General features: G+C 37.4%; 1 protein-coding gene across 1 annotated transcript; it reads left to right on the top strand.

The window, feature by feature from the left end:
• Position 1: 1 nt before the first annotated feature.
• TCTEX1D1 (Tctex1 domain containing 1) lies at positions 2-26,891 on the top strand. The gene is made up of 5 exons (XM_010357086.2): positions 2-129; positions 2,175-2,296; positions 18,142-18,233; positions 24,098-24,222; positions 25,406-26,891. Exons 2-5 carry the CDS (start codon positions 2,178-2,180, stop codon positions 25,607-25,609), a joined length of 540 nt encoding a protein of 179 aa, XP_010355388.1. The 5' UTR covers positions 2-129; positions 2,175-2,177; the 3' UTR covers positions 25,610-26,891.
• Positions 26,892-27,777: the final 886 nt, after the last annotated feature.

Here is a 27,777-nt window from a genome sequence, read left to right as displayed (position 1 = left end):
GTCCAGTGGGAGTGCGCCGGCGGCCGCCGGCTGAGTGAGGCCCGGGAGACCGGAGCCGCGCCGCGCGCAGCGTCTGCAGTGAACGAGCCGGAGGTCTGGGAGGCTCCGGGCGAAGCCTCCCTGCTGCAGGTAAGGTCGCTCTCTGTCGCTCTCTCTGCAGCGCATCTGGACCCCAGCGGGAGGACAGGGGGCAAGGGATCGGCCCTTTGTTGAGAAATGGCCCGACTTGGCCCCGATCTCTCAGCCACCTTATTTCTCCTCTCCCCAACAAATAAGAAAAAATGGTCCCAAATTTGGGAACTGAAAGTCGGACCCAACCGTTCGTCCCCTGCCCCATTGCATGGCTGGGCTTCAAGAGTGATGGCCAACGCAGAGCCGGCCAGCAAGGTCATCACCTGACCCTGGACGGTCTTCCTGTGGCTGGCCGCACCCATGAGGACCTCCAGGTCCCAACTCTGGCCTTTCTTGGGGAGGGGGCGGCCTGCAGGGCAGCTTTGGAAACAGCTGAGGTCGAGATGGGTCTATGTGGCTTTGCAGCAAAACCTGAATGACCCACCTAATCAGGCCGTGTGTCTTCCCACACTCATAAACACACACACCTTCATACACACGAACACAGGCACCTGCACACACAGAGATGCACACTCACAGGTACACCCTCAAGGACGCTTACACTCACGTGCACACACACACCACGCTGCCTCCCACACCCACACACAGCACCTCTGCTCTGACACTGATGCCACTGGGTTTTAGGGTATGTTCATGTCTGCCCTACCCACTCAACTGCCAGCTCCTTGAAGGCGTGGATTTTCTTTTATTTTTAAGCTTTGGTGACTAGCACAGTATTTCCTTATTGGGGCTCTCACATTTATAGATTATGAAATAATTTAAATGAATACCTAAATTTGTAGGTAGACAGTGAGGTATTAGAGTTACAGTCTAAGTTCTGGGAAGTCCATTGCTACTACCAAGCTCTTTAACAAGTATTAGTAGGAAGGAGGGAGTTTTTCAATAAATTATTTATTTAAAAGTTAAGTTCTATTTGCTCCTTACAAAGTATGTAAATGTTGCTCGAGAAAACAAAACAACAAAAAATCTTTGAGAAGCCAAGGTTAATTTTAATTTTTATTTATTTATTTATTTTCTAGCCCCCTACCCCTAATATTATTTTTTAAAGTCATGGCGGGTCAGGCACAGTGGTTTATGACTGTAATTCTAGCACTTTGGGAGGCCAAGGCAGGAGGATCACTTAAGGTCAGGAGATTAAGACCAGCCTGGGCAACATAGACCGTGCCTCTACAAAAATTTTTAAAAATTAGCCAGGCAGGGTGGTGCAGGCCTGTAGTCCTAGCTACTAGGGAGGCTGAGGTGAGTGGACCGCTTGAGCCCAGGAGTTTGAAGTTACAGTGAGCTATGATCATGCCACTGCACTCCAGCCTGGGTAACAAGAGCTAGATCCTGTCTCTAAAATAATAAAATAGGCCAGGGAGAGTGGCTCACACCTGTAATTCCAGCACGTTGAGAGGCTGAAGCAGGATTGCTTGATCCCAGGAGTTCAAGACCAGCCTGGGCAACATAGACCCTATCTCTACGAAAAATAAAAAATTGGCCCAGCATGATGGCATACACCTGTAGTCCCAGCTACTCAGGTGGCTGAGTTGGGAGGAACACTTGAGCCCAGGTGTTTGGGGCTGTAGTGAGTCGTGATCATGCCACTGTGCTCCAACCTGGGTGACAGAACAAGACCCTGTCTCAAAAATAAAATGTAACAGTGACAGCAAATATTAATTAGCCAAGTTATATTATGATTAAATTGGGGGGGCAATACAAATACTGGTTTCTGATGTAGGATAGCATCTTTCTTCTATACATGCACATCTTTTGTCAATGACCTCCCTCTTCATCAGTTAAACATTTTTGCTATAGATTAATATCTGCTTATGTAAATTAAGTATACTATTGCATAAATAAGCATTTTCAGAGTTATCACAGTTCCAGTTTTACTGATCAGAATAATAACAAATACTATATATTGCTCTTGAGGAAACCCCACTTCCCTGTTCAAAAATGGTAGGAAAAGTATCTGTGTACTTTGAGGTTAGTCCCTTTTATACTAACTAAAATGTTTCCAGATCTTTCTTTTGCTGTTTTACAAAAGTCTTCTTCCATAGGTTATGATGATGTCAGACAATACTAAAGACAGAGCAGCTCGTTCATCGAAGAAAAGAGGGAGTATTTCTTCTCTAAGTAATCATGAATTTTGGCGAAAGGAAATTCATGGGCGCACCAAAGAGTGAGTAACTGTCTAAAATTGTAAAATCATTTATGGAATAAATAGGTTTGAAATGTTTATTAGGAGAAAAAAAAAACACTTCCTCAGGGACATAAAAAGAGATAAAATGGGCAAGTACAAGGTTCAGGTCATCTTTAGGGGCCATATTTTAAAAGAAAAAGAGAGAAAGCTTGAGTGATGTGTTAATCCTAACAGCATTTTTGCTATTTCAGATTATCCCAAAAAACCCTCTGCTCAAAAGAAACACCACATGGCGTATAAACCAGACTCACTTACATGTCTTTTGAGTTTTTCTCCTCAATATTTTATAACACAGGTTTTGCATTTTTGTAATCAATACATACACATACAATGTACTTAACATTATTTAATTTTGTCATGTATTTTCATAGTTTTTTCCATACCCTCTTAAATGACTGCATAATATTTTGTCAATTTATGATTCTGGGTTGCTTAACCATTCTCTAATTATTGGAGATTTTAAGTTTGTTTCCATTTTTTTCTTTTTTACTATATGTCTCTGCTTGGTCATCTCCCAGAAGAATAATTAGTAGGTCAAAGAGCAGTAAGTAGATTTTTTGGCTCTTGCTACATGTTCCATCTTTTCTCCTAAAGATATGCATCAATTTTTAATATTTTCATGGCATTTCCTTTTGACTGCTGTTGGGAAGAAAACAAAACAAATTATGGACGTAGCAGTGAATCACAGACTTTTGTTCTTAGTTTCTATAGGATTGGAGGATGTAGTAGATTGGGTATATATTGGGAAGCAGGAACTAGGGTATCCTGCAGAACAGAGACTAGAAGAACTGGAATAATTAGAATTCTGAAACCAAAATCTTTCTATTCTCAGAGTGTATTAATGCTTACTTACAACTCCATGTTCCAGCCCTGAAAGTCTGTGGATTACACATACAATGTCTTTTACAGGTGGGAAACTGACTATAAAAGAGTAGCAATCCCAGCACATGTCAGAAGTAAAGGTGGGAGAATAATTAATCTTTGTAAATTTTGCTTCTAAGTTCTTCTGGCTGCTATTTCCAATAGTTAAGTGCATGGGTTATTTTTTAAATTATTTAAAACTAATTGTTAGCTTAAATTCAACTTACATTTTCCAAGAAACTATTTAAGTAAGAGTCTGACATAAATTATGTACCCATGATATTTTTTTAAATACTCTCTCCAAAGATTGAATTGTAATCCCTACTTGCATGACTTTCATTTATCTTTTCCCCTTCAAAACAAATTTGTCTTATAGAATCAGAGCATGGCTACATTTGAAGAATTAGAGATCGTTCTTTTTAACCTCTTATTGATGAAGTATAAGTACATTTTAAAAGCAACAAGAATACAAAAATCATATTTATCAATACATTAGGATAGATTTTTCACTGACAACCACATTTAAATAATAGCTATTTTGGTTTTGGACTCTCAAACATTTAGAATGGATCCTCTATTTGTACTTTTTTTCTTAAATAGCAAATGATCAGCTTCCAAGTTCCCTTGCAATGCAGACTATTTAGGAGGCTTCCCCCACCCCACGCTAACTTGTATTAATACTTGCTTTCCATTGGCTTCCTCACTGTCTGAAATTAGACAGTATTCTAATTAGACAGTATTCTCCTTCATGAATGAGGCTTCAACTAGTAGAAAAATTCTGAAAGCTTAGTGACTGTCAAATGCAGGCATTGTTTTGAAATTGCAGTGTTTTATGGAAAAACATATAACTTTCATTTGAAAATTACTTTAAAACAATTTTGAAAACATAAATTTCAATAATGTAAAACATTCTGAATTTTATTAAGGACTGAAATACATTATCTCATTGAATCTCCCCAGCATTAATCCTACTAGATAGGCATCATTTATACAACTTTACTACGAAATAACTGAAGTTTACAGGTCAAGTAACTTGACTTAATGATTAGAATACAGTCCCAAATCCTGACTATGAGATACAAAGTTCACAGACCCCTATCTACTTCCATAGCACCATCTTCCCCACCATCTTGCAGGCATCCTCCCCTCCAGTCATACTCAATTATCCCTCAGTGCTCTATCTGGCCCCTGGCCATTGCCCCATGTTGCTTCCTCATGGGGTACCTTGACTCCTTGCCTGGATTGTTCTTCTTACACTATTCCCCTGGCTTTCTTCACTTCTTCCATCAGAATTTCACGTCATCTCCACCTCTTTGGGAAGTGCTGTCTAATTACCCGTCTATGACCACCTCCACCTCCAGACTGGGTTGGATGCTCTGCCTTTCTTCTCCTACTGCTTTGCCTTCCATATGCACCTATATTTGGTGATTTTCTCATCTATCTCCTTCAATAGACTATGGACTTATTTTTTTAACAGTAACCACACTTATGAAGAGGACAAGAAGAGTAAAGGCAGACCTCCTTGAAAAGTTGCTTCTTATATGTGGTATAAGATCAGCACAGATTTAGCCCTACAGTCTTGGTCTCCGTGTCTGCAGTCTTCCACAGTTGTAACTAATGCTTCACAGTGATCCCCAGACAGAATGAATATCTGAAATGTCTTCTGAATTACAAAAGAAGATTAAATTTATGTTAAATATTATTGTGAACTGTTTTCAAGATTGGGTCTGTTTTTAGGTTATCTTTTCAATTTAATGTAATTTTTATGTTTTATTAAAGAAAAAACAGAAACATCTTAAGCTGGATCTTATTATCCTAACATTGTAACTGTTAGTGTGTTGGCATATTTCTGTTAGACCTGGACATATGTATATCAAACCCATACTACACAGTTGTCATCATACTCCATCTGTAATTTCAAATTACTTTTTACCTAAACAATTTATAATAATAAGGATGATAATAGCTAATATTTATAGAGCCCTTACCATGAACCTTATTTATGTACCATAGAAGCTCCATAATAGGAGTTGGCAAACTATGACCCAAGGGCCAATTCCAATCTGCATCTGTTTTGCTAAATATGGTTTTTACATAGGTGAAAAAAATCAAAAGGGGAACAGTTTTTTTTGCAGCATGTAAGAATAATAAGAACTTCAAATCTCTATGTGCATAAAGTTTATTGGGACACAGCCATTCCTATTCACTTATGTGTTGTCTCTGGCTGCTTGTGCACTGTAACAGCAGAGTTGATTAGTTACAAAAGAAACCGTAGGGCCTGCAAACCCAAAAATATCTGCTATTTGGCCTTTTACAGAAATGTTTGCTGACTCCTGCTCTATAAAGATAGATGTTATTATCTCCCCTATTCGACAAATGAAAAAGCAGAAGCTTAGAGAGATTGAGGCTCCAAAGCTACAGAATTAGCAAGCAGCAAAATGGGCTTTTGTTTATTAGTCAAGTATTTTCATTTCCTGAAAATTGGCAATCCATGTGGGATTTGCATTAATAAAACTATTATAATCATTCACCAGAACCTTCTGTTTCCCATCCACAGTAACAGCAGGTCTTTACAATGACATCTTTCTTATTGGAAGCTCAGGCTTTGGCAGACACTGAACAGTGTTTGAACAGATGTGCTTCTCTCATTTTCTTAAAATGGAAACAGAAGCTATGAGGTCAAGTTCCTTTCACAGGATCATGTGACATGATATCCAGGCTTGTTATCTGTGAGGCCAGGAGCTCCACTAGTAGATTAGGGACAAGGTTGGGGGCTGAACATTCTCTCCTTTGCCTCAAACCAAAATTACAGTGATGCCATGTTACCAGAACTTTCTGTATGGATCCCACAGCTCCCCGTATGAACCCACTGATGGCATCTAACATGCCAGTTAGGCCACACTATATGTATTTCTTCATTTATTCAGGATTTATTAGCTTCTATGTGCCAATTACTGTGCCACATATTAGGCATATAAAAGTGAATAACTATAGGTTTCTAATTTAGGTAAGTTCATTTTTCAGGGAAACTGAGAGTTGCCTGGTAACTTTTTTCACATTTGTCTAGGTCTTCCCAGTAAAAGTGCCCAAAATGGAAACGATTGCATTCATTACTTCATTTCAACAGTGATGAATGTATTCCATCATTCAATCTATACTACTGTGAGCTGTTTATAGGCAATTGAAAATAGTGTTGCTAGAACAATTTCTTCATTTTGATACCTGAAGGAGAAAGCTAGAGATTAGAAGATCAGAGTTAGGAGGTAAGTTGTATTGCCATCTACATTAAACTAAAGCCCCCAACAAGATCTGCCTGAGATACAGCCTCCCCCAAAAAGAGGAAACAGTTTGGGAAAACTGAAATGGCCATGTTTCCAAATGAAACCACAATAACAACTAATATCGTATTGTACTTTATAGGTTATTAAGCCATTTCACATACGATATCTGTGTAAGTTAAATAGAGAAGATATTTTTATCCCCATTTATGTCTGTAAATGGGGAAATGATAGATTGTGTTGGCAGAAAATTGGCTCACTGTATGGAGGAAAATGAAGCTGACCTCTTACCTTACATGCTTTGCATAGATAAACTCCAGGTGGAAGACCAAAATGTGGAAATCTGTTAACAAAGCTAAGAGAAGAAAGCACAGACCCATACCTTTGTGTTCTAGGAGTAAGGAAAGATTTCTGAAAGAAGATCCCAAAATGAAAACTCAAACCATAGAGCAAAATAATTTTTGGGTAAATATAACCACAATAAAATCTAGTGCTTCTGTTCAACAAACGATGCAATAGACATAGTTAATAGGCTGGCCGAAGATACATATACGTTTTTTTAATCCTGCACATTAACAACTTATGCTAGGAAAACAATTTTTAAAATAGTCAAAGAAGACAGCAACTTTCAGAAACAAAGCCCAAATGGCTAAGCAGAATATGAAGAGGTGCTAAAACTCACTTTCGAGCAGAAACAATATAAATTAAAACAAGATACCATTTTGCACCCATCCAAATGGCAAAACATGAGAAAAGAGAGTAATACCAAATGTTGGCAAGGGATATGAGAGTAAAACCTGATGTCGCCATTTGGCAAAGAAAGTTAATAGTTCTCAGAAAATACAGGGGTGTGTCTGCTTTATCAGAATAAGAACTTACAGAATAATGACCCACAAAGCCGTACGTGATCTAGCTACCTGACACCTTTGCAACTTTATCTCCGTTCACTCCTTTTCTTCTTCCTCCCTCTGCTGCTGGTCTCTATGCATTTCCTCAAACACACTAGCAGCCTTCTGTCTCAAAGGCTTTGCATGTGCTGTTCTCTCTTCCTGCTATACCTTTGCCTCAGCCATCCATGTGGTTCATTTCCTCACCTTCTGTCTTTGTTCATGAAGGCCTACCTTGACCACTTCATTTGAAATTGCACATCACATCTTCTCCTCCACCCAATTCCAAACTCCCTTAACCTGCTCTATTTTTTCTTTTACCTGAGGCATGTATCACCTTTTATCATAATATATAATTTGCATGTTTAGGATTTTATTGTCTATTCTCTGTCTTTCCTCACTAAAGTAACAGTTCCATAGGAGCAGAGACCACAGTTTGTTTTTGTTTTTTTTTTTTTCAGTATTGTATCCCAAAGACCTAAAATAGTGCCTGGCATATAGTACTCACTCAATAAATATTTTGTGATCATCAAATGAATAATTGTTGCACTTTATCAATTCCTGAGCAAGCAAGTTTCTTTTGTTCACAAACAAGTTAGGTTCACAGGTCTGTGTATGCGTTAAGTCCAGAGTGACTAGGGGCTTTCCTCTTGGAGACGTAAGATGTATTTACAGCAAATAGATAAATGCTTGTTCAGATTTTTTTAATGTACACTTTTACCTCCATGCTGACACATTCTATTGTGCATCTATTTTTTTAAAAACCCAAAAGAACAGTTTCATTTGTGTTGGAAGTCTGTTGTGATAGGTCACACTCCTCCTTGATGATCTCCACAGCTTTGTAGAGGTATTCATGGCACCCGCACTCCCAGCATCACCTCTCTAATGATTGCCCAGCATGACACAGCTTTGAACCAGTGCATTTCATCCAGAAGCTGCAACAAAAGTTCATCGGCTGTGCTTGACTATCACCTCCCTTGCTCTTGGATGAGCATTAGCTCAACAGGCTTCAGACACTAACTCTGGTCTTCCATCCACATACTTAAAATTGTTGTGCTTTGTCAATCACCATTTCTGAATTACCTTCAATCACTCCAGAGCTGTGCTTTTCACAGGTTGCATGGTTCATTCTTTATCCTTCAGAATCACCCCTACTCAAAAAACAAAGTGTGTTCCATAAGAACATGTCATTTGTCATGTTCCTGCCCCTTTCATTTTTGAAAATTATCTTTTCTTTCCATTACAACCTTTCTATTACTTGTAAAATGGAGCAAATAATGTGAGTAAAATACCTAAAAACTACGGGCATACTTTGGCAATATTGCAGGTTTAGTTCCAGACCATTGCAATAAAGTGTATTTTGCAATAAAGGAAGTCACATGAATGTTTTAGTTTCCCACTGCACATAAAAATTGTTTACACTGTTCTGTGTGTAGTCTATTAAGTATTCAATAGCATTTTATCAAAAGAAAAAATGTACATACCTTAGTATAAAAATCGTTTATTGCTAAAAATGCTGATGATCATCTGAACCTTCAGCAAGTTGTCATCTTTTTGCTGGTGGAGGGTCTTGCCTCAGTGTTGACATCTGCTGACTAATCAGGGTGGTGGTTGCTGAAGGTTGGGATAGCTGTGGCAATTTCTTAAAATAATTTCTTATTTTATTTCTTTCTTTTTTTTTATTATACTTTAAGTTCTAGGGTACATGTGCATAACGTGCAGGTTTGTTACATATGTATACTTATGCCATGTTGGTGTGCTGCACCCATCAACTCGTCAGCACCCATCAATTCATCATTTATATCATGTATAACTCCCCAATGCAATCCCTCCCTCCTCCCCACTCCAAACAATTTCTAAAATATTTCTTAAAACAATAGACTGGGCAAAGTGACTCACACCTATAATTCCAACACTTTGGGGATCCAAGGCAAGAGGATCACTGCAGCCAGGAGTTCAAGACCAGCCTGGACAACATAGTGAGACACCCCTTTGCCTACAAACAAATCAGCCAGGCATCGTAGTGCCTGCCTGTAGTCCTAGGTACTTGGGAGACTGAGGCAGGAGGATCCCTGATTCTGGGAGGCTGAGGCTGCAGTGAGCTTTGATCATACCACTACACTCCAGCCTGGGCAACAGAAAGAGAAATTATCTCAAATAAAATAAAAATAAAATGAAATGAAATAATAAAATAAATTTTAAAGCTTGCCACATCAATGGACTCTTCCTTTCATGAAAGATTTCCCTGTAGCATGTGATGACGTTTGATAGCATTTTACCCACAGTAGAACTTCTTTCAAAATTAGTCCATTCATCTCAAACCCTGCCACTCCTTTATCAACTAAGTGTATGTAATATTCTAAATTATTTGTTGTCATTTCAACAGTGTTCACAGCATCTTCACCCGAAGTAGATTCCATCTCAAGAAACCACTTTCTTTGCTCATTTGTAAGAAGCAACTCCTCTTCTGTTTAAGTTTACCATGAGATTGTAGCAATTCAGCCATATATTCAGGTTCCATTTCTTTTTCAACCATTTTAAATGTTATGTTTTAACTGAAAATTTCAATTATACATATTCATGGGGTACACAGTGATTTTTCCATACATAAAATGTATAGTAATCAGATCAGGGTGATTAGTATATCCATTATCTCAAACGTTTAGTATTTCTTCACGTTGGGAACATTCAATGTCCTCTTTCTAGCTATTTGAATCTATGTATTATTTTCATCTGTGGTCACCCTACAGTGGTAAGAACAGTAGAACTTATTTCTCCTATCTAGCTATAATTTTGTATCCTTTAACACTAATTCAAGTTCTCTTTCTATTTCCACTGTATCTGCAGTTACTTCCTCCACTGAAGGCTTGAACCCCTCAAAGTCATCCCTGAGGGCTAGAATCAACTTCTTCCAAACTCCTGTTAATGTTGACACTTTGACCTCCTCCCATGAATCATGAATGTTCTTAATGGCATCTAGGATGCTGAATCCTTTTCAACTTACTTTGCTCAGCTCCATCAGAGAAATCCCCATCTATGACAGCAATAGCCTTACAAAATGAATTTCTTAAATCATAAGATTTGTGGGGTGAAAAGAAGCTGGAGAATGCATACAGAAATATAATTAGATAGAATAAGTTCTAGTATTCAATAGTACAGTAGAGAGATTATAGTTAACAATAATTTATTATATCTTCCAAAATAGTTAGTGGGGGTTAGAGGGAAAAATTGCTAGAGGAATTTTAGTGTTCCCAATACAAAGAAAAGATAAATGTTTGAGGTAATGGATATCCCTGATTTGATCATTATACATTGTATATGCAGGGATCAAAATATCACATGTTCCCCATAAAAATATACAACTATGATACATCAATTAAAAATTTAAAAAAGTAAATAAATAAATAAGACTTGAAGGTCAAAATTACTCCTTGATCCATGGGCTGCAGAATGGATGTTGTGTTAGCAGGCATGAAAGCAACATTAATCTCCTTGTACATCTCCATCAGAGCTCTTGGGTGACCAGATGCATTGTCAATGAGCAGTAATATCTTAAAAGGAATCTTTTTTTCTGAGCAGCAGGTCTCAACAGTGGGCTTAAAATATTCAAGAAACTATGCCATAAAACAGATGTGCTGTCATCTAGTCTTTTTTGTTTCATTTATAGAATACAGTAGATTTAACATAATTCTCAAGGGCCCTGGGATTTTCAGGATGGTAAATGAACATTGGCTTGAACTTAAAGGCACAAGCTACATTAGCCACTACCAAAAGAGTCAGTCCGTCCTTTGAAGCTTTGAAGCCAGGCATTGACCTCTCTCTAGCTATAAAAACCCCAGGTGACATCTTCTAAAAGAAGACTGTTTAATCTACATGGAAAATCTGTTGTTTATTGTAGCCACCTTCATCAATGATCTTAGCTTATCCAATGACCTTAGATTTTCTGGGTAACTGGCTGCAGCTTCTACATCAGCACTTGCTGCCTCACCTTGCACTTTTATGTTACAGAGATGGCTTCTTTCCTGAAGCTTCATGAATCAACCTCTGCTAGTTTCAAACTTCTTCTGTAGCTTCCTCACCTTTCTTAGCCTTCATGGAATTGAAGAGAGTTAGGGCCTTGCTCTGGATTGGGCTTTGGCTTAAGGGAATTTGTGACTGGTTTGATCTTCTATCCAGACCACTAAAACTTTCTCCGTATCAGCAGTAAGGTTGGTTTGCTTTCTTATCATTCATGTGTTCACTGAAGTGACACTTTTAATTTCCTTTAAGAACTTTTCAGGCAGGTGCAGTGGCTCTCACCTGTAATCCCAGCACTTTGGAGGTTGAGGTGGGTGGATCATTTGAGTTCAAGAGTTCAAGACAAGCTTGGTCAACATGGCAAAACCCTGTCAGTACAAAAAAATTAAAACAAAATTAGCCAGGTGTGGTGGTGTGCACCTGTAGTCCTTGCTACTTGGAAGACTGAGGTGGGAGGATCACCTGAGCCTGGAAGTTCGAGGATGCAGTGAGCCAAGATCATACCACTGCACTCCAACCTGGGTGACAAAGTGAGATTCTGTATAAAAAAAAAAAAAAAAAAAAAAACCAAACAAACAAAAAATCGACTTATTTGTAGTCACAACTTGGCTAGTTATTGGCCCAAAAGGCCTAGCTTTCAGCCTATCTCGGCTTTTGACATGCCTTCCTCACCACACTTGGTTATTTCTAGCTTTTGACTGAAAGTGAGAGATATGGGACTCTTCCTTTCACTTGAGCACTTAGAGACCCCTGTAGGGTTATTAATTGGCCTAATTTCAATATTGTTGTGTCACAGGAAATAGGAAGACCCAAAGAGAGAGAGAGATGGGGAAATGGCTGGTCAGTGGAGAAGTCAGAACACACATGACATTTATCAATTAAGTCAGCTGCTTTATATGGATACAGTTTGTGGCACCCTAAAGCAACTACAGTAATAACATAAAAGATCACAGATCACAGATCTCCATAACAGATATGATAATATGAAAAATCTAAAATATTGCGAGCATTAACAAAATGTGACATAGAGACATGAAGTAAGCACATGCTATTGGAAAAATGATGCTGATAGATGTGCTCAATGCAAGGTTGCCACAAACCTTCAATCTGTAAAAACACATTGTGTGCAAAGCAGAATAAAGTGAGGCACAATAAATATGATATGCCTGTACATAAAAATCCAGCAAATTTGGTATTAACTAAATAGCTGCAAAACTAACTTATCTTACCAGACAAATAACATCATCTACTGCTGGGGGACAAGTTGGTATGCTTTGGTCTTGAGCATTACACTCATAAAAATATCCATGGATAGTCTTAGGTGGAAAGTTCCCAAGTAAGGAAGTTTCTGTGCATATTTAATCTTATATTCTACATCCTGTTTTTTGAGCACAAGGGCTCTTATTTTTATCTGTGTCACCAGTACTTCCCACTGTGCCTGACATGTTGTGGGCAATAAATATTTGTTGAAAGAATGAAGAAAAATGGAAAGTACAAATGTACAAATTTATACCCTGAAGACCCTGTTTTTCTCTGTGCACTCTGAAACATCACCACTGGGAGGCAGCACATGATTTTAGTAACAGCTTATCCGCCCCCAAAAAGACACACTTAAATGATACTATATTTATAAACATGGTGGCTCCAGGCATTTCATGGTTACAAATAGAAGGAAAAGATGATATTCTGACCTTTAAATATACTACTTTAATGTTTCTACGGCCAGATATGCATTCAATATTATCTCTTCCTGCAGCTTGAAAACATCTAGGTATAATAATAATATTGAAAAGGTCTGGAAATGAGTTCTCAATACTAATTAAATGCTATTGTGGCTGATGAGAATTAACTGAAATTACTGTTACCATCTCTGGCAGTCATAATAAAAAGACATGCCTTGTGTTTATCCATGTAATTCAAAGACTGGTCAGCAAGCAAATTTGCAAGATGTTTTTAAGAAAAAATGAATTTCATTAAAGAGTAAATATGTTCTAACTTCTTTTCTTTTCTTTTTTTTGTTTTTGTTTTTGTTTTTGTTTTTGAGATGGAATCTTGCTCTGTTTCCCAGGCTGGAGTGCAGTGGCGTGATCTCAGTCCACTGCAAACTCCGCCTCCCAGGTTCAAGTAATTCTCCAGCCTCAGCCTCTCAAGGAGCTGGGACTACAGGCTCTAACTTCTTAACTTTTTTTTTTTTTTTTTGTCTTTTTCCTGCAAATAATCAGAATGCATACTGTTAGATTAGCATGGTGCATTTCCAGTGTCAGTCAGGTACATATAAAGAGGATTATTTTTGTTATTTTGGACGAATTTCATGCCGCTACTTCTGTATGCAGACTGTTTTCAGCAATAGCACATGTGGTTTCAGATATTCACTGAATTTTTCATTGAATTACGAGTTGTTAGTCTTCCATCTGCAATAATATTAGTTAATTTGTTAAGTGTTCTTACCAGTGGTTTTGGCCAGACTTTCTTTTATTGCATTACTTTTCATCTACCTTTCTTTCTAAAACTTTATAACTCTCTGGGACACATTTTGCCAACTGAATTTTTTTCTCCATAAATGCCAACAAGCTGGTAAAACACATAGACAGCAAGAACATTTTTTTATATTTAAAAAATAAAACTATAGCATTCGCTTTGCAATGAGACAACCTGTCTAGAAGGGTTGTCATTGTAAACTAGGGAAAGTCTGATGATAGACAACTGAAACCCATCCATTTGTAAAGTTGTGATATATACCCCAAAAATGTATTGTGCCAGGTGTATAGCACTGGTAATTAAAATCATAAATTTACTTTTTGGGTATCTCACATATTTATCTTTAAAGATTTCATTGAATGAAGCTGTTTATCAATAGCAAATATGCCCAGGTTTTTCTAAACCAGTATTCTGAACCGATATTGGCAATTCCCCAATTTTAAAACATAAAACTGTTTTATTTCTAAAAATTTACCAAGCCCATATTCTGGTTTAATGCTGTTTGCCCATAACTGCAAGCATTTTATATATTTTCTCTCTTCCTTTTGTCTTTTCTCAAGGAATCAATATCTTATTTTTTCTGTTCAACTTTTTCTTCTTTTTCTCTCTCTCCCTTTTTCTAACCCATTCATTCTAATGTGGGAACTATGAGATCTCAGCTTTTTATAACGCCGTAAACACAGGTTTTAAAAAATAAACTTTTCCTGTAATTTTTTATGACATTGTAGTCTTAGCTGATGCACAGTCAACCTTCCAAGGCACTGAAAGCAATAGACTAATTAAATATTTTCCCTCTGGAGGATAAGAATTTCCAGACTTCACATGTCTTCACTTATCGGTGGGAGCTAAATGATGAGAATTCATGAACACAAAGAGGGGAACGACAGATACTGGGACCTACGTGAGGGTTGAGGGTGGGAGGAGGGAGAGGAGCAGAAAAGATAACTATAGGGTACTGGGCTTAATACCTGAGTGATGAAATAATCTGTAAAACAAAGTCCCGTGACACAAGTTCACCTATATAACAAACCTTCACATGTACCCCCTAATCTAAAATAATAGTTTTTTTAATAATTACCAGATTTCCAGCAAAATATTGAAAATTTACTCCTCAAAGCCCTAGTTCCTTTCTAAGACTAATTCCAAGTTTTATGGGTTTTACTGGTTTTGTTTTGTTTTGTTTTGTTTTGTTTTTTGAGACAGAGTCTTGCTCTGTTGCCCAGGCTGGCGTGCAATGGCATGATCTCGGCTCACTGCAATCTCCACCTTCCGGGTTCAAGCCGTGCTTGTGCCTCAGCCTCCCAAGTAGCTGGGATCTCAGGTGTGTGCCACCACACCCAGCTAATTTTTTAAAATATATTTTTAGTAGAGATGGGGTTTTGCCATGTTAACGAGGCTGGTCTTGAACTCCTGGCCTCAAGTGGTCTGCTCACCTCTGCCTCCCAAAGTGCTGGGATTACAGGCATGAGCCACCATTGCCAGCCCCAAGTTGTATGATTTATTGTTTACTTGTAGCATCCCACTTCCAGGTAGCAAACTCTGTATTAGACTTTCTATCAGTTAGATCTACTGCTGCATATAATAATAAGCATTAGTTTAAACAAAATAGAAATTTATTTTTCTCTTACATAAAATAAGTCTGAAGAGAGGAAGTTCAGAGGCTTCTTTCTTATCTGTGATCTACAAGGTCATATCAAGACTCAAGATAGTGCTGAGCTCTGGAATATCCACATTCCAGTCACCAAGAAGGGTCAAAACAGCCTCCTATAGGCTGCATTAGTTCTTTTGAGGAGCCTCTCAGAATTTCCACACAACAGTTCCACTTACATCTCATTGACTCATAAGCCACATAGGCCACAATAGCACAAAAAGAGACTGAGAATTTGTTGTTAGTCTGCAGAGGAATAGTCCTACAAATGTAGGATTCTGCTACCAAGGAAGAAGGAAAGAATAACTTTAGAAAGTAAATAAGAGTCCCTGACACAATGTTCATTATAATTTTCTTTATAGTAGTAGAATATTGGAAATAGTCTAAAAGGCATGGAGTATAAATGGTTAAATGAAACCCAGAATGTGCATATATTAAGTACTGTCTTGATATTTAAAGTATTGTTTGCTATTTATTGACATGGAAAGTAATCTATGATACATTTTAAATTTTTTTTAAAGCATCGCTAATATGAGCCCATAGGTAAAATCAAATGTCTGAAATGATTTTCTTAATGTTGGCAGGGGTTAGAGAACCACTGGGGTTAATACATTTTGTGTAATTTTACTTTCTTCTCTATGTTTTTCTGTATGTTTTGAATTTTTAAAATGAGCATACACTGTTTACATGATTACTGTGGAAATAAAAGGGCACTGAACAAATTCATCTTCAATAACTTAAAAAAGTCAATCTGCAAAACTTTCTGTTTGCGCACCAATCTTCAACCAGTCGGGTTTTTAAGCTGCCCTTATGACATTTACCAGTTTCATAATGATAATAATATTAAGTGCACTGATTGTCAATCTTCAGCAACTGATAGTGAAAACAGTTTATCAAAATCCTTATTTGTTTTTATTGTCTTGGACTTTTCACTCCAGCTAATTTGAGTTTTGCACCACCTCTTCTTCTCCATGAATTTTTAATATGGTGTTCAGTAGAAAATAAATTTTTATGAATACCTTCTGTATGTTTGTGCAAGTAAGTTTTAATTGCAGTGATTAATTATTTCATTGCCCCTATTTTCATTCTGTCAGTTATAATCATACTTGGGACTTTGTCACTAAGAGGTAAACGGGACATTTGAAATCTGTCTGCCTTTTATACATGAACATTAAGCCCTTTGCCTCATTCCCTTTATCTCTGAAATGGGTAGAATAATGAATCTTTTACTTTCCTCAGAGGATATTGTGAAAGTAAAATGAGATAATTCATGGGAAATGTTTTCCAAAGTTAAAAGTAGCACATATAGTAATGGGACGGACTGACTTATCTTAGAATCAAGGGATTTATGTAACATTGGGTTTTTTAAGCAGCAGTAATAGTCTTTGGTATTGCCCACAACACCTGCAGCCGGTGTGGCCAAATAGGTTGGTTGCTACTTCAAAGGGCAGCAGTAAATTGAGGCAGGCAGGTGTTATAAGAATAAAGACTAAGTCACTCATCCAGAAATCCACCGTGAAAAAAGCAGCCAGAATTTCTTCCATCATTTTCTTGGACTGAGTGGGTAAACCCTAATTTATCATGTAAGTTGTATTGCATTAAAGGATTTTTAAAAATAGCTTACCCGTGATTTCTTAAAATATCAATTTGTAAGAAGTTCATTAATTCCACGCAGCATAGAACTAAGTATTTTAAATTCCTTGCAAGAAAAAAGATCCCCAAAGATTAAGAGCGAATATCTCTTTTTATTTAATTAAAGCAAAAACATAGCCTGCTTAGAAAAGTGGTCACTCTGAACACACACACACACACACACATACACACACACATGCTATTATATCCTCCCCTTTGAAATGACATCTGTCTTAACGTTCATTTTCACAGGTGGAGAAAATTGAGGGTGCAGAGTTCTGAGACTGTCATTAGTTGCAGCTGAATTTCCTCTGAACTAAATTGAATTAAGTAGTGCTAGAGAGACACTGGGGGCTCCTCTTTGCTTGGGTCTCCTGTTTAGCACCAGGATAAGCTCATATTGCCTTGATAATGAAACCAAAACCTTTTTTAATGTTGAAAAGGGTGATTGATGCTTATTAATTTATTATGGTTTTGGTGAATTGCGGTTTCCTTTACCACATAGATGAGTTTCTCATTTTTCTTTTTCATACTAAAGGGATTTTGTGAACTCCATATAATAGTGAACCCTTTATAATACTCCATGTGTATATAGAGTTGTTTCCCAACATTTTAAGCTTCCTCATATGTCTCCCAGCCCTGTTTGTGAGCTTTGTCTACTTTGACGAGAGGCTTTATATCAGTGGTAGAGACACGATTGGCAGTGGATTTTGAAGTATGTTCTGTTACCCCATACACATACATCAACCCAGGATCACTTTCTGGATAATTTGATGACCTGAGTAACTGCCCTGGGCTTCAGCCATCACATTGAGGCCTTCTCCAAATAACTCCTTTGCATCTTAATATTTCCATTTCTAAAATGTTTTAGACTTTCCATATACCACTGGGATATTTACATAGGACTTACTTGAAGTTTTCTGACAAAACTTCATCTTTGTAACATTTCAGCTTAAAGCAACATTACATTTTGTTGTTATTGTTATAATAATGACAAAAATTCGTTTTCTCCCTTGTTTTTAGTTCTACAAGTACCGTGTCTTACATGGATGAACCTAGTCAGCGTGATGATGTCTCTCACCTTACAGTTCAGATGGAAAACACCTATCAGTTGGGTGTGTTCTTTTATCTCTTACTCCTATTTTAAACTTCTAAACTGGTGACTGATGCTTTTTAAAATGATATTTGATAACCTGGCATTGTCTTCAATTCTAGCACAATATACGGGACTTTAATGAATTGAGTGATTTGATGTTGCTTTAGTTTCTTCCTCAGCAGAATGGTAGCAACACCTGCTATCTTACTTTTCTTTACTAATGTTTCCCAAATGCCAAGCAATTCACTGGGTGGCACTGATGTATATAGTATACTACTGACTTAACAAATTCACTGAGTATTTCTGGGTACATAGAGAGATATGACTTAAATGAAAGAGATAAGTATTGATGTTTTAGCCAACAAAACCAATCAGTGTTGTTAATAGGTGAAGGAAAAAAAAAAAACTCAACGCAAAGGTAAATGACTCATAGTCCCCTGTTGACAGAGATGTTTATCCATTACCACTGAGGTTTTGAGTCTTTGAAAACAAAGATCTCTGCACCTGCCCCTGTACTCCCAAGTGGAGTCCACGGCAAATATCTTTTCCCACCCATGTTTCCTCATAGACCCACTTGTTTTCTCTAAATGCGTACCTGCCCACTATTATCTGAATTCATATATAATTACTGCTACATAGAAATTCCACAGAGATTTACCAAGGGGCAAAGGAAGACTCTACGGGCCAAGGTGATTCCATCTGTGGCCAGTTAACCCCAAGAAAAGTATAGACCATCAGCATGTCCCCTTCGGCCTTGTAGCCAGTTTTCTACAGGAATCCCCAAGACTACATGGATTACACAGCTCCATAATTAGCCAATCTACTGGTATTTTCACAGTGCCTGTGGTCGACAGCTAATATTCCTGCCATCCAATATACTTTTATACTTCTCTGGTAACTTTACTAAATTTCCTTTGAAATTCCACCATTGTCACCACTTTTGATCCTAGCATTCTGATGAAGCTGGCACTGGCTTTATAGATAGAGCAGTGACTGATTCTAGGATGGCATATAACCATGGTCAATCCAATCAAAGCCTTTGAGATTAAATTCAGAAAATGTTGTTTGTCCTGTTGCAGAAGAACATAAACCCCTGAAACTTGAAGGAATATAGGGGCTCTGGCAGTGTCTGCCATCTTGCCGTGACTTGAAACTGAGAGAGAACAACAGAATCCTGATGTCATCATTTGAGTCCTAAATCCAGTTGACTACCCTTTAACTTTACCATTAGACAAGCTAAGTTTGGGTCAGGTTTTCCCTCACTTGCAACTAAAAGTTCTTAGCCATAAGGTGTCTATGACTTTGAACTGTGCATGCTGGAAGGGTTTGAATCAGATTTCAACAAGATGAGGCAGGTGAAATGTGAATCCCTTTGTTTCTACATAAGGATATTTTTTGCAACTTGTTTTCTCAAATAAAGCATCTTATCAGTTTTAGAAGTACTGATATGAGCCACATTAGAAAGATAATTTTAGAAAAAGCTTAGTATAGATGAAATATACCCATATTTTCCTACAATAGAATATGTGAATTTTTAAATAATTAAAGTACTTTATGCTTGACAATTCACTTTTTAAAGCATTCAACCATCCATTGTATTAATACTTAATCAAAACTGTATTTCCACTTCTACTTGTTTCTGGGTTTATTTAACATAAGAAAGGTATTTTGTGGATGTATTAGTCCATTTTGCATTGTTATAAAGAAATACCTGAGACTGTAATTTACTAAGAAAAGAGGTTTATTTGGCTCATGGTTCTAGAGACTATACAGGAAGCGTGGTGCCAACATCTGCTTCTGGTAAGACCTCAGTAAGCTTTTAGACGTGGCAGAAGGGAAGGAGAGTTGGCATGTCACATGGCAAGAGAAGGAACAAGAGAGAGGCCAGGCTGTTTTAAGCACCCAACTCTCATGTGAACTAATAGAGGGAGAACTATAGAGCAAGAACTCAGTTACTACTGCTGGGACAGCACCAAGCCATTCATGAGGGATCTACCTTCCTGGCCCCAACACCTCCCACCAGGCCCCACCTCCAACACTGGGGATCGCATTTCAATATGAGATTTGAAGGGGACAAATATCCAAACTATATCAGTGGGACTTCGGTAAAGAGTTTATCATATCTTTACAATGTAATACTGGCCAGAAAAGTGGAAGGAAATATCAGCCAATCACCAGCACTATTATGTTTAATTAATTTTTCATTCTGTTTGATAAGGTTTGCATCATCTAAACACATCTTAAATGAGAGCATTTATGTAAATAATTACAGCTAAAAAAATGAGATGAAACATGAGTAAAATTCATGAAATGAAAAAAGGGAATAGAAAAGGAAACTGTGCTTCTTATAATAAAATACCATTTACATACTCTTCATTAATTACTAAAACAAATATCAAAGAAAATGCAGGCTATAGCATTTTCTATATGTCATATCTGAATTTGAATACTAATTTTGCTAATTCCTTGAGCAAGGTATTTAGCATCATTGAATCTGTTTCTTCACTTATAAATAGGGATAATAGTCTATACATCATAGGGATGCTAGGTAATTACATCAAATGATGTAGTATGTTTAAATCTCTCCATTCATCGTGTTACTACTCCTGAATGTGACTGACTCGAGGACCTTACTATAGATCACTAAGAATAAAAACCTTCCATGATATTCATTGTAACTTCATTTTAATCATGGAATAAGTTTTCCACAGGACTTTTTCTGGAACTATGAGTATAGTGGCACCTGGTTGTTTACAAACACAGACTGCGAGCACCAGGCCAGACTAGAACTATTGGTGGCCATCTTTGCTACTACATCAAGACAGCCTGCCTTGAGAATGAAGCCAGCACAGTGGAAAGTAGATTCAAAATAAGAGAGAGAGAGATTATTTGAGTTCAGCTTCCATGAAGTGCTCAGGCCCTGTCTCTATGTCAGGTTTTCTTAGACCCTGTCAATCTCTCAGCATTGATTTTGCACCACCCCATGGGGTCCTTCCCAGCCCTGCAGGCCTCACTGTCTCCCAACTTACGTCCTCTTTCATCTTGCTACCTTCTCAGCAAGGTAAATCCCCAATTCTTCCTTCAACATGCAATAACTACAATAATAGCAATAACACTAATAAGATCACATATCTAAGGAGTGTTTTATTGTGTGCAAGTACTATTCTAAATATATTTAATATATTGTCTCATTTAATTCTAACAAAAAAATATGTAGTAATTCTTATTATTACCCCAATTTGGGGTAGTAGAGGCCCACATACATTAAGTAACCTTATCTTTATCTATTTTTTAAGGACAAGTTTTGTTTGTTTTTAAAATTTTTTTTGTCTGGATCCTTCAGGTCTTTGCCTTTTGATTTCTAGAACATGTTTTTTCTCCTAAGGAAAAAAAATCTCAAAAGAGAAGAAAAACTTTGCCATTCACATCAGTTGACTCTGAAAGTAGTTTTAGGAGCTTATTTCAGAAGTCAAAAGCTGAACATTGATGGATGATTCTGGATGTTTAGGGGAAAGGTAACAAAGAAGTAAGAAAAGAATATTTTATTACCATATTTCAAAGTATTTTCAAAACAGAATGTGGTTAATGACTCTTTTTTTAATCCAAGCAAAGTGTGGAAAGGACATTGGTAGCACTGTACAATGGAACTACTGGAAACAGACTCAAGTGCCACCAGGACCCTCTTTCCAGCACTAACCTGTGTGCACTTTCTTCTGTTTGGGTGGCCTGGCCTCCTTTCCACCATGAAAAACATGGCCTCCAGCAGGTCCTCAGAGTCACATGGTAACTTTTGCCACCAGAAAGAGGCTGACTCTTTTTTCCTACTTGCAGTTTAAAATAAAAATTCCAAGAAAAGACTCTCATTGTCCTGGCCCAGAGCATTGTTACCCTTGGGTCAATCAACCATGCCCTAGGTTTGGGTTTGCAGGAGGTGGTGGGGAGATCTCTAAGAACCACTTTACCTATCCAGATTCATTCTCCACCCCCACCCTGCCATGATTTAAATGGAATTTAATGATTTCTATAATTCAATAATTTCTATATTATCATGAAAATAAAAATACCATTTATAGAAGAACCTCAAGAGGCTCACCTAACTGAACTGCAGTCAGAGGGCTATAACCTTCTGGTTAAATTCCGCCAGTGGGAAACCTCAGCAGAGAGGCAGAGGGAGTGAGAAGTGTGAGGTGGAGCTGTTTATTTCCCTGGCTCCTGCCTGTGAGTTCATCACAGCCTGGTTACATTCCTCAACCAAAGGACAGAAACTGCTCCCAGGGGAGCCCTCTCCACACCACCCTTCCGGGATCTATTAAAAACTCTTACTCTATTCCCCAATCTTGGGGTTGGGGGTGGGCTGACAACGTTACTTTCACTGGCTGAGGGCTACTGCACTATCCCTTGTGATTTTCTACATCCCACTCAGAACTTCCTCCTGGAATTATTTTAACTATAGGGTGCCATATGTTTCCTTTGACCCTGACAGATACAGTCATCCCAAACAAACACTTATACATAGATATTGACAACTATTAAAAGAGAATTGAATAGAATTCTTGATCTCATTCCTTCATCTTTATCAATTCAACAAATAATGATTGGACTTCTCTATGCCAGGCCCCGGGCACATGTTCATGTCATGCAATGACATTAGTATATGACCAAAGTGATGATATGGCTAATATTCCTGGGATGCAGGATAAAGAAGATTCATCTGAAGCTTCTCCTCTGAATGTGGATGAAATGTGGTTGAGAATATAAGCTCTAGCATCAGATAAACCTGGGTGTGCAGCCCAGCTCTGCCTCTGTGTGTGATTCTGGGCAGGTTACTCAATGTATTTAAATCTCTGTTTCCCCACCTGCCAAATGGAGATAACAGTGAGATTCACCTCAGATAACAGTGAGATTCACCTTATATTGGAAGACTATATAACATAATATGAAGTGCTTATCACACTGCCTGACATGTAGCAAAAGCTTAATAAAGAGTATTCATTATTATATATGTATACAATAATCATATATCATATATGGTGATTATTATCTATAAAATTTGTAATTCTATTTAAATTCAGAAATCATACATTAAAAATTTCTTATGCCTTTAGCATTGTATTAGACTCTGAGGAGGATAAAATCCGAGCTTGCTTACCATATAACTGGAAACGCAGGTATGCTTTAGCCAATATCAAGTGGATTAGGAGCCAGGATGGCAGTGGGGACCCAGTGCATGGAAAGGAGGGACATTGTCCCAAAGGAGGGACATTTTTACCTGACAGGAGATAGAGTGCTACCTGGAGAAGAAGACATTTGAGATGGTCTTGAAACATGAGTGGCTGTTTCTCAGATGAACAAGATGGGGAAAGGTATTCCATTTGAAAACGAAAGAGCAAGAGTAAAGACACAGGAGCACCTTTATAGGCAGATGAAGCCTGTGAGGCTGGGGCAGTCTGCAAGTGGGGCACTGTGGTAGCAGAAGAAGGGACCACAAGGAACCACAACTTAGACATTGCTAAGGGGAATATCACTTAAGATCTGTAGATAGATTGGAGCAGGAGATATAAGAGGCAGAGAGCCAGTTAGAAAGCTGTTGAGACTTTGAAGTATGTCCCTAACAGTGGGGCCTGGGAAGGAAGAGACTTTCAAGGTCAAACCCCAGCAGTATTGAACACACTTTTGAGATGGTCAGGTAAATGTATGAAAATATTGTCTTCTTCTCCCAGCACACTTGACAGGAAATCTAATTAGAGCCACTTGTTTCTTTTAATAGAGTCCACCCAGAAGATTAAATCCCTCCATGTTTCAATACTCTTTTGATTAGCCTATGGGGTGGGTGGGTATGATTTGAAATGACTTTTTAGAAATAAATTTTATGTGTATTTTCAGGTCCTCCCAAACATTTTCCTGTGGTCATTGTCAATCACATTTTGAAAGATGTGTTAACCAGCTATCTACAAGTAGAAGAATATGAACCAGAGCTCTGTAGACAGATGACTAAAACCATTTCTGAGGTACATGTGTGATTTGCCCAAAGTGTTAACATTGGCTAGAATATTTGCTAAAGTACAATGAACCCTCTACTTTTTTGATGAGGGGAATTAATTTGCAGTAACAGTTAAAATGCATATTTATAATTAGGTCATATTCTACATATATGAGTGTGGTGTGTGTGCGTGTGTGTGTATACATAAAACCTTTGTCTAAAACAATCATGTGCATCATTTGCATGCATCATGTAAAAGTGTATAAAACTGCCCCATTTATAAAAGTGTTTATTATAAAAGATACAATATTTTTATGATTATTTTCTCTTCACTAAGGCAGCTTCTTTGAGTGCCATCAAACACAGACTTTAAGCACGTTTCTATTTTTACCAACCCCAGGGCTGGCACTTCATCAAGGTTTTCTCTACTCTCTTTTTTATAACAAACTCTTTAATAAATATTAATGATTAGTTATATTACAGGAGACTCCAGATGTATGGTTCCTTAATTAGACATGAATAAGACAGTGTAACTCCAATGCCAACATTCTTTGACATGAAGCCATCTTAACATAAATTTTCTTTTTTTTTTTTTTTTTTTTTTTTTTTTTTTTTTTTTTTTTTTTTTTTTTTTTTTGAGACGGAGTCTCGCTCTGTTGCCCAGGCTGGAGTGCAGTGGCCGGATCTCAGCTCACTGCAAGCTCTGCCTCCCAGGTTCATGCCATTCTCCTGCCTCAGCCTCCCTAGTAGCTGGGACTACAGGCGTCCGCCAGGTCGCCCGGCTAGTTTTTTGTATTTTTAGTAGAGACGGGGTTTCACCGTGTTAGCCAGGATGGTCTTGATCTCCTGACCTCGTGATCCACCCGTCTCGGCCTCCCAAAGTGCTGGGATTACAGGCTTGAGCCACGGCGCCCGGCCAACATAAATTTTCAAAGAATGTAATTTATTAAATTCTGTGTTCTGGATTATAATTATTTCGTGTATCTTAGAAAGGGTAGATTTATTGCTGGTGTTATGGTTTTGTCCCTGAATGTTCTATCTCAAGAGGACCATGCTTGAAGGGAATCATAGTTATGGTTCCACAAAAATTACTCAAAGTATCTACAATGCATCATGCTATTATATTAAATCCCCTATATTTATAACAAAAGTTAATACTTTTGAGTTTCAATGTAGCTAAATGAAGACCCTCCCTTTTTTTACATTTCTAGGTTATTAAAGCCCAGGTCAAGGACTTGATGATTCCACGATATAAACTAATTGTGATTGTTCACATTGGACAACTGAACAGGCAGAGCATACTTATTGGAAGCAGATGCCTCTGGGATCCTAAAAATGATACCTTTTCATCTTACGTTTTCAGAAATTCTTCTCTTTTCGCTCTTGCAAATGTCTATGCAGTTTACCTTGAGTGACTGAAAATAAGAAATCTAGCTCTTACTTTTGAAAATCCTGAGGCAGGCTGTATTTCTGTATACAAAAGTTTTACTGCCAAAAACTTTGAGAAAGAAACAACACTGATATTTCAAGCAACTGGAAGCTTTTGAATTTTTTCCTATTCTAGTAAAGATTGGGGGCGGGGAGGGTAGCACAGAAAGAGTCTTGTTTATCTAAAGCAGGAACTTGGTCTTAGTTTTGCTGGATTGTTTTCCATAGACATAGATTCCTATTAAATATTTGTTTTGGTACTAATTATTTTAATTATTCTTTAATTAGAGAGTTACAATTTCCTGCATTGTTTTTTAATAAAGAGAAGCTTTAGGAAAACTATGGCTATATACCCTGACCAATAAATGATAGCAGAATATTCAACATAGTACACACAAATGATAAATAATATGCCTCAGTGCTGCATATAAAAGAATACTGGTTTTCATTTTGTACTTAATAAATTGAGCAGCATTCATTACGTGCAATTATTGTTACATGTACCTGACAGTTGAAACTGCTGAGGTAGAATTAATGGCTTCATAACAATTATCGTGGTCCCACGGGCTGCGAGCTAAAACTAGAAGCTCTTGTGGCTTGCCTGCACTTTACGCAACTGTGGGAGAACTGAATGTTGGCTCTTCAGTAATGGAAACTATAAAGTGAATAAAGGCTTTTTGGGGCACTGAAGTAGACATTGTGATATTAAATATACATGATACTTAATACTAAATGTGTCTGTAACACATAAAATCATTTATTGGAAAGAGACATCTTTTTTAAATATCCTGAGCTAACAAACTTTTTCACAAAATATATAGCTGGCACCTTAACAAATAAAGCATGTGTATTTACCATTTTACTCCTATGAATTTAATACTAAAGTGACCCAGTGAGGATTTGAATAGACGGGCGCTAAAATTTACAGGGCTGAAATAGCTTATTATTCTGCTGGTTAATGTATCTTATGCCACGGATCATTTATTTTTATGAAGCTTTCAAGTCTTTGTGTGCAAGTAAAATGATGTTGTGGCGTTGTTCTTGGATGGTAAGTGGACTGCCTAGAGGACTTTTATTAAAGGTCAAAGACAAATTGTACACATATGGAGAAAATTAGCAATGCTGTAGTCTTAAGGAAAAAATAATTTGTCATTCATATCAAAAAGAGTTTAACGAATGGAACACAAGTCAATGCTTTAATTTTAAAATGTTTTGATGTCTTACTTTTCCCCAAAAACGACATATAGTAAAAAATTGATACTTTTAAAATCTCTTTCTTTCTGCTATTTTCTGGCTTTTAAAGTGATTATTCAAAATGAATTTGTCAATTTTCACAATTTTTTTCCTGTTAGTGCATTAGTGGGAATATGTCTATGTAATAATTTATCACAACCAATATTTGTCAATCTCCACAGACCAGTTTTCAATCTGGATTAGATTACAAGTATAATAAGTAAATGAGCTTCATATTTTCATGACACATTTGTGAACATCTCCCTTCATGGAACAACAGCGGGGGTAATCATATCACAATTTTGTATGAATAAATCAAAATGAAGAAATTTCTTTAACATATAGAAAGTCTATTGTAACAATGACTGTTTTAGAGTTCTAAATTCTAATCCACGAGATAATTTCTTACCATCTTCCCCAGGCTGTGTTAAGAATCGAAACTGCAAAACATGATGGCAGTTAAAAAACAAAAAAGAAAGCAGTTTACCAGCATATTGCCACACACTGTAATTCAGATACTCCATGATGAATTCTAGCAACTATATAGCAGTATATAAGAATACACAGTAAAAACTCACTCATTGCAACTAACTTGGGAGAAGCTAGTTATCACACAGAACCTTATCATGAGAAATTTTTAAAGAAATTATCACACAGAACCTTATCAGGAGAAATTTTGAAAGAAATGGCATTATAGATTTGAAGGGATTCTTTTACTTTGAAACACCCTGAACTTCCCTGGTATTTTTCTCCTCTCCTACAGTGCCATCCTTCTTCCCAGAGCAGCCATGCCCATCCCTGCCCCAGAGCGTTCACTCATGCTTTCCTACCTCAGAACATCCCCCCTCCCACTTAAGCAACTTTCTTCACTTTTCAGGGTCACATTCAAGTCTCACCTTTTCTCTCAATCCTTCTCTATTCA

Source organism: Rhinopithecus roxellana, chromosome 12 (assembly GCF_007565055.1).
Source record: "Rhinopithecus roxellana isolate Shanxi Qingling chromosome 12, ASM756505v1, whole genome shotgun sequence".
Lineage (NCBI taxonomy): Eukaryota > Metazoa > Chordata > Mammalia > Primates > Cercopithecidae > Rhinopithecus > Rhinopithecus roxellana.
This window is presented reverse-complemented; position numbering and strand designations above follow the sequence as displayed.

What these genes read in the sequence shown, in the direction of transcription:
- TCTEX1D1 (XM_010357086.2), top strand. Translation starts at nt 2,178, where the DNA reads ATGATGATGTCAGACAATACTAAAGACAGAGCAGCTCGTTCATCGAAG. An exon ending in GGAAAACACCTATCAGTTGG is followed by an intron (nt 18,234 to 24,097) that starts GTGTGTTCTTTT and finishes GTGTATTTTCAG; the next exon opens with GTCCTCCCAAACATTTTCCT. An exon ending in TGACTAAAACCATTTCTGAG is followed by an intron (nt 24,223 to 25,405) that starts GTACATGTGTGA and finishes TTACATTTCTAG; the next exon opens with GTTATTAAAGCCCAGGTCAA.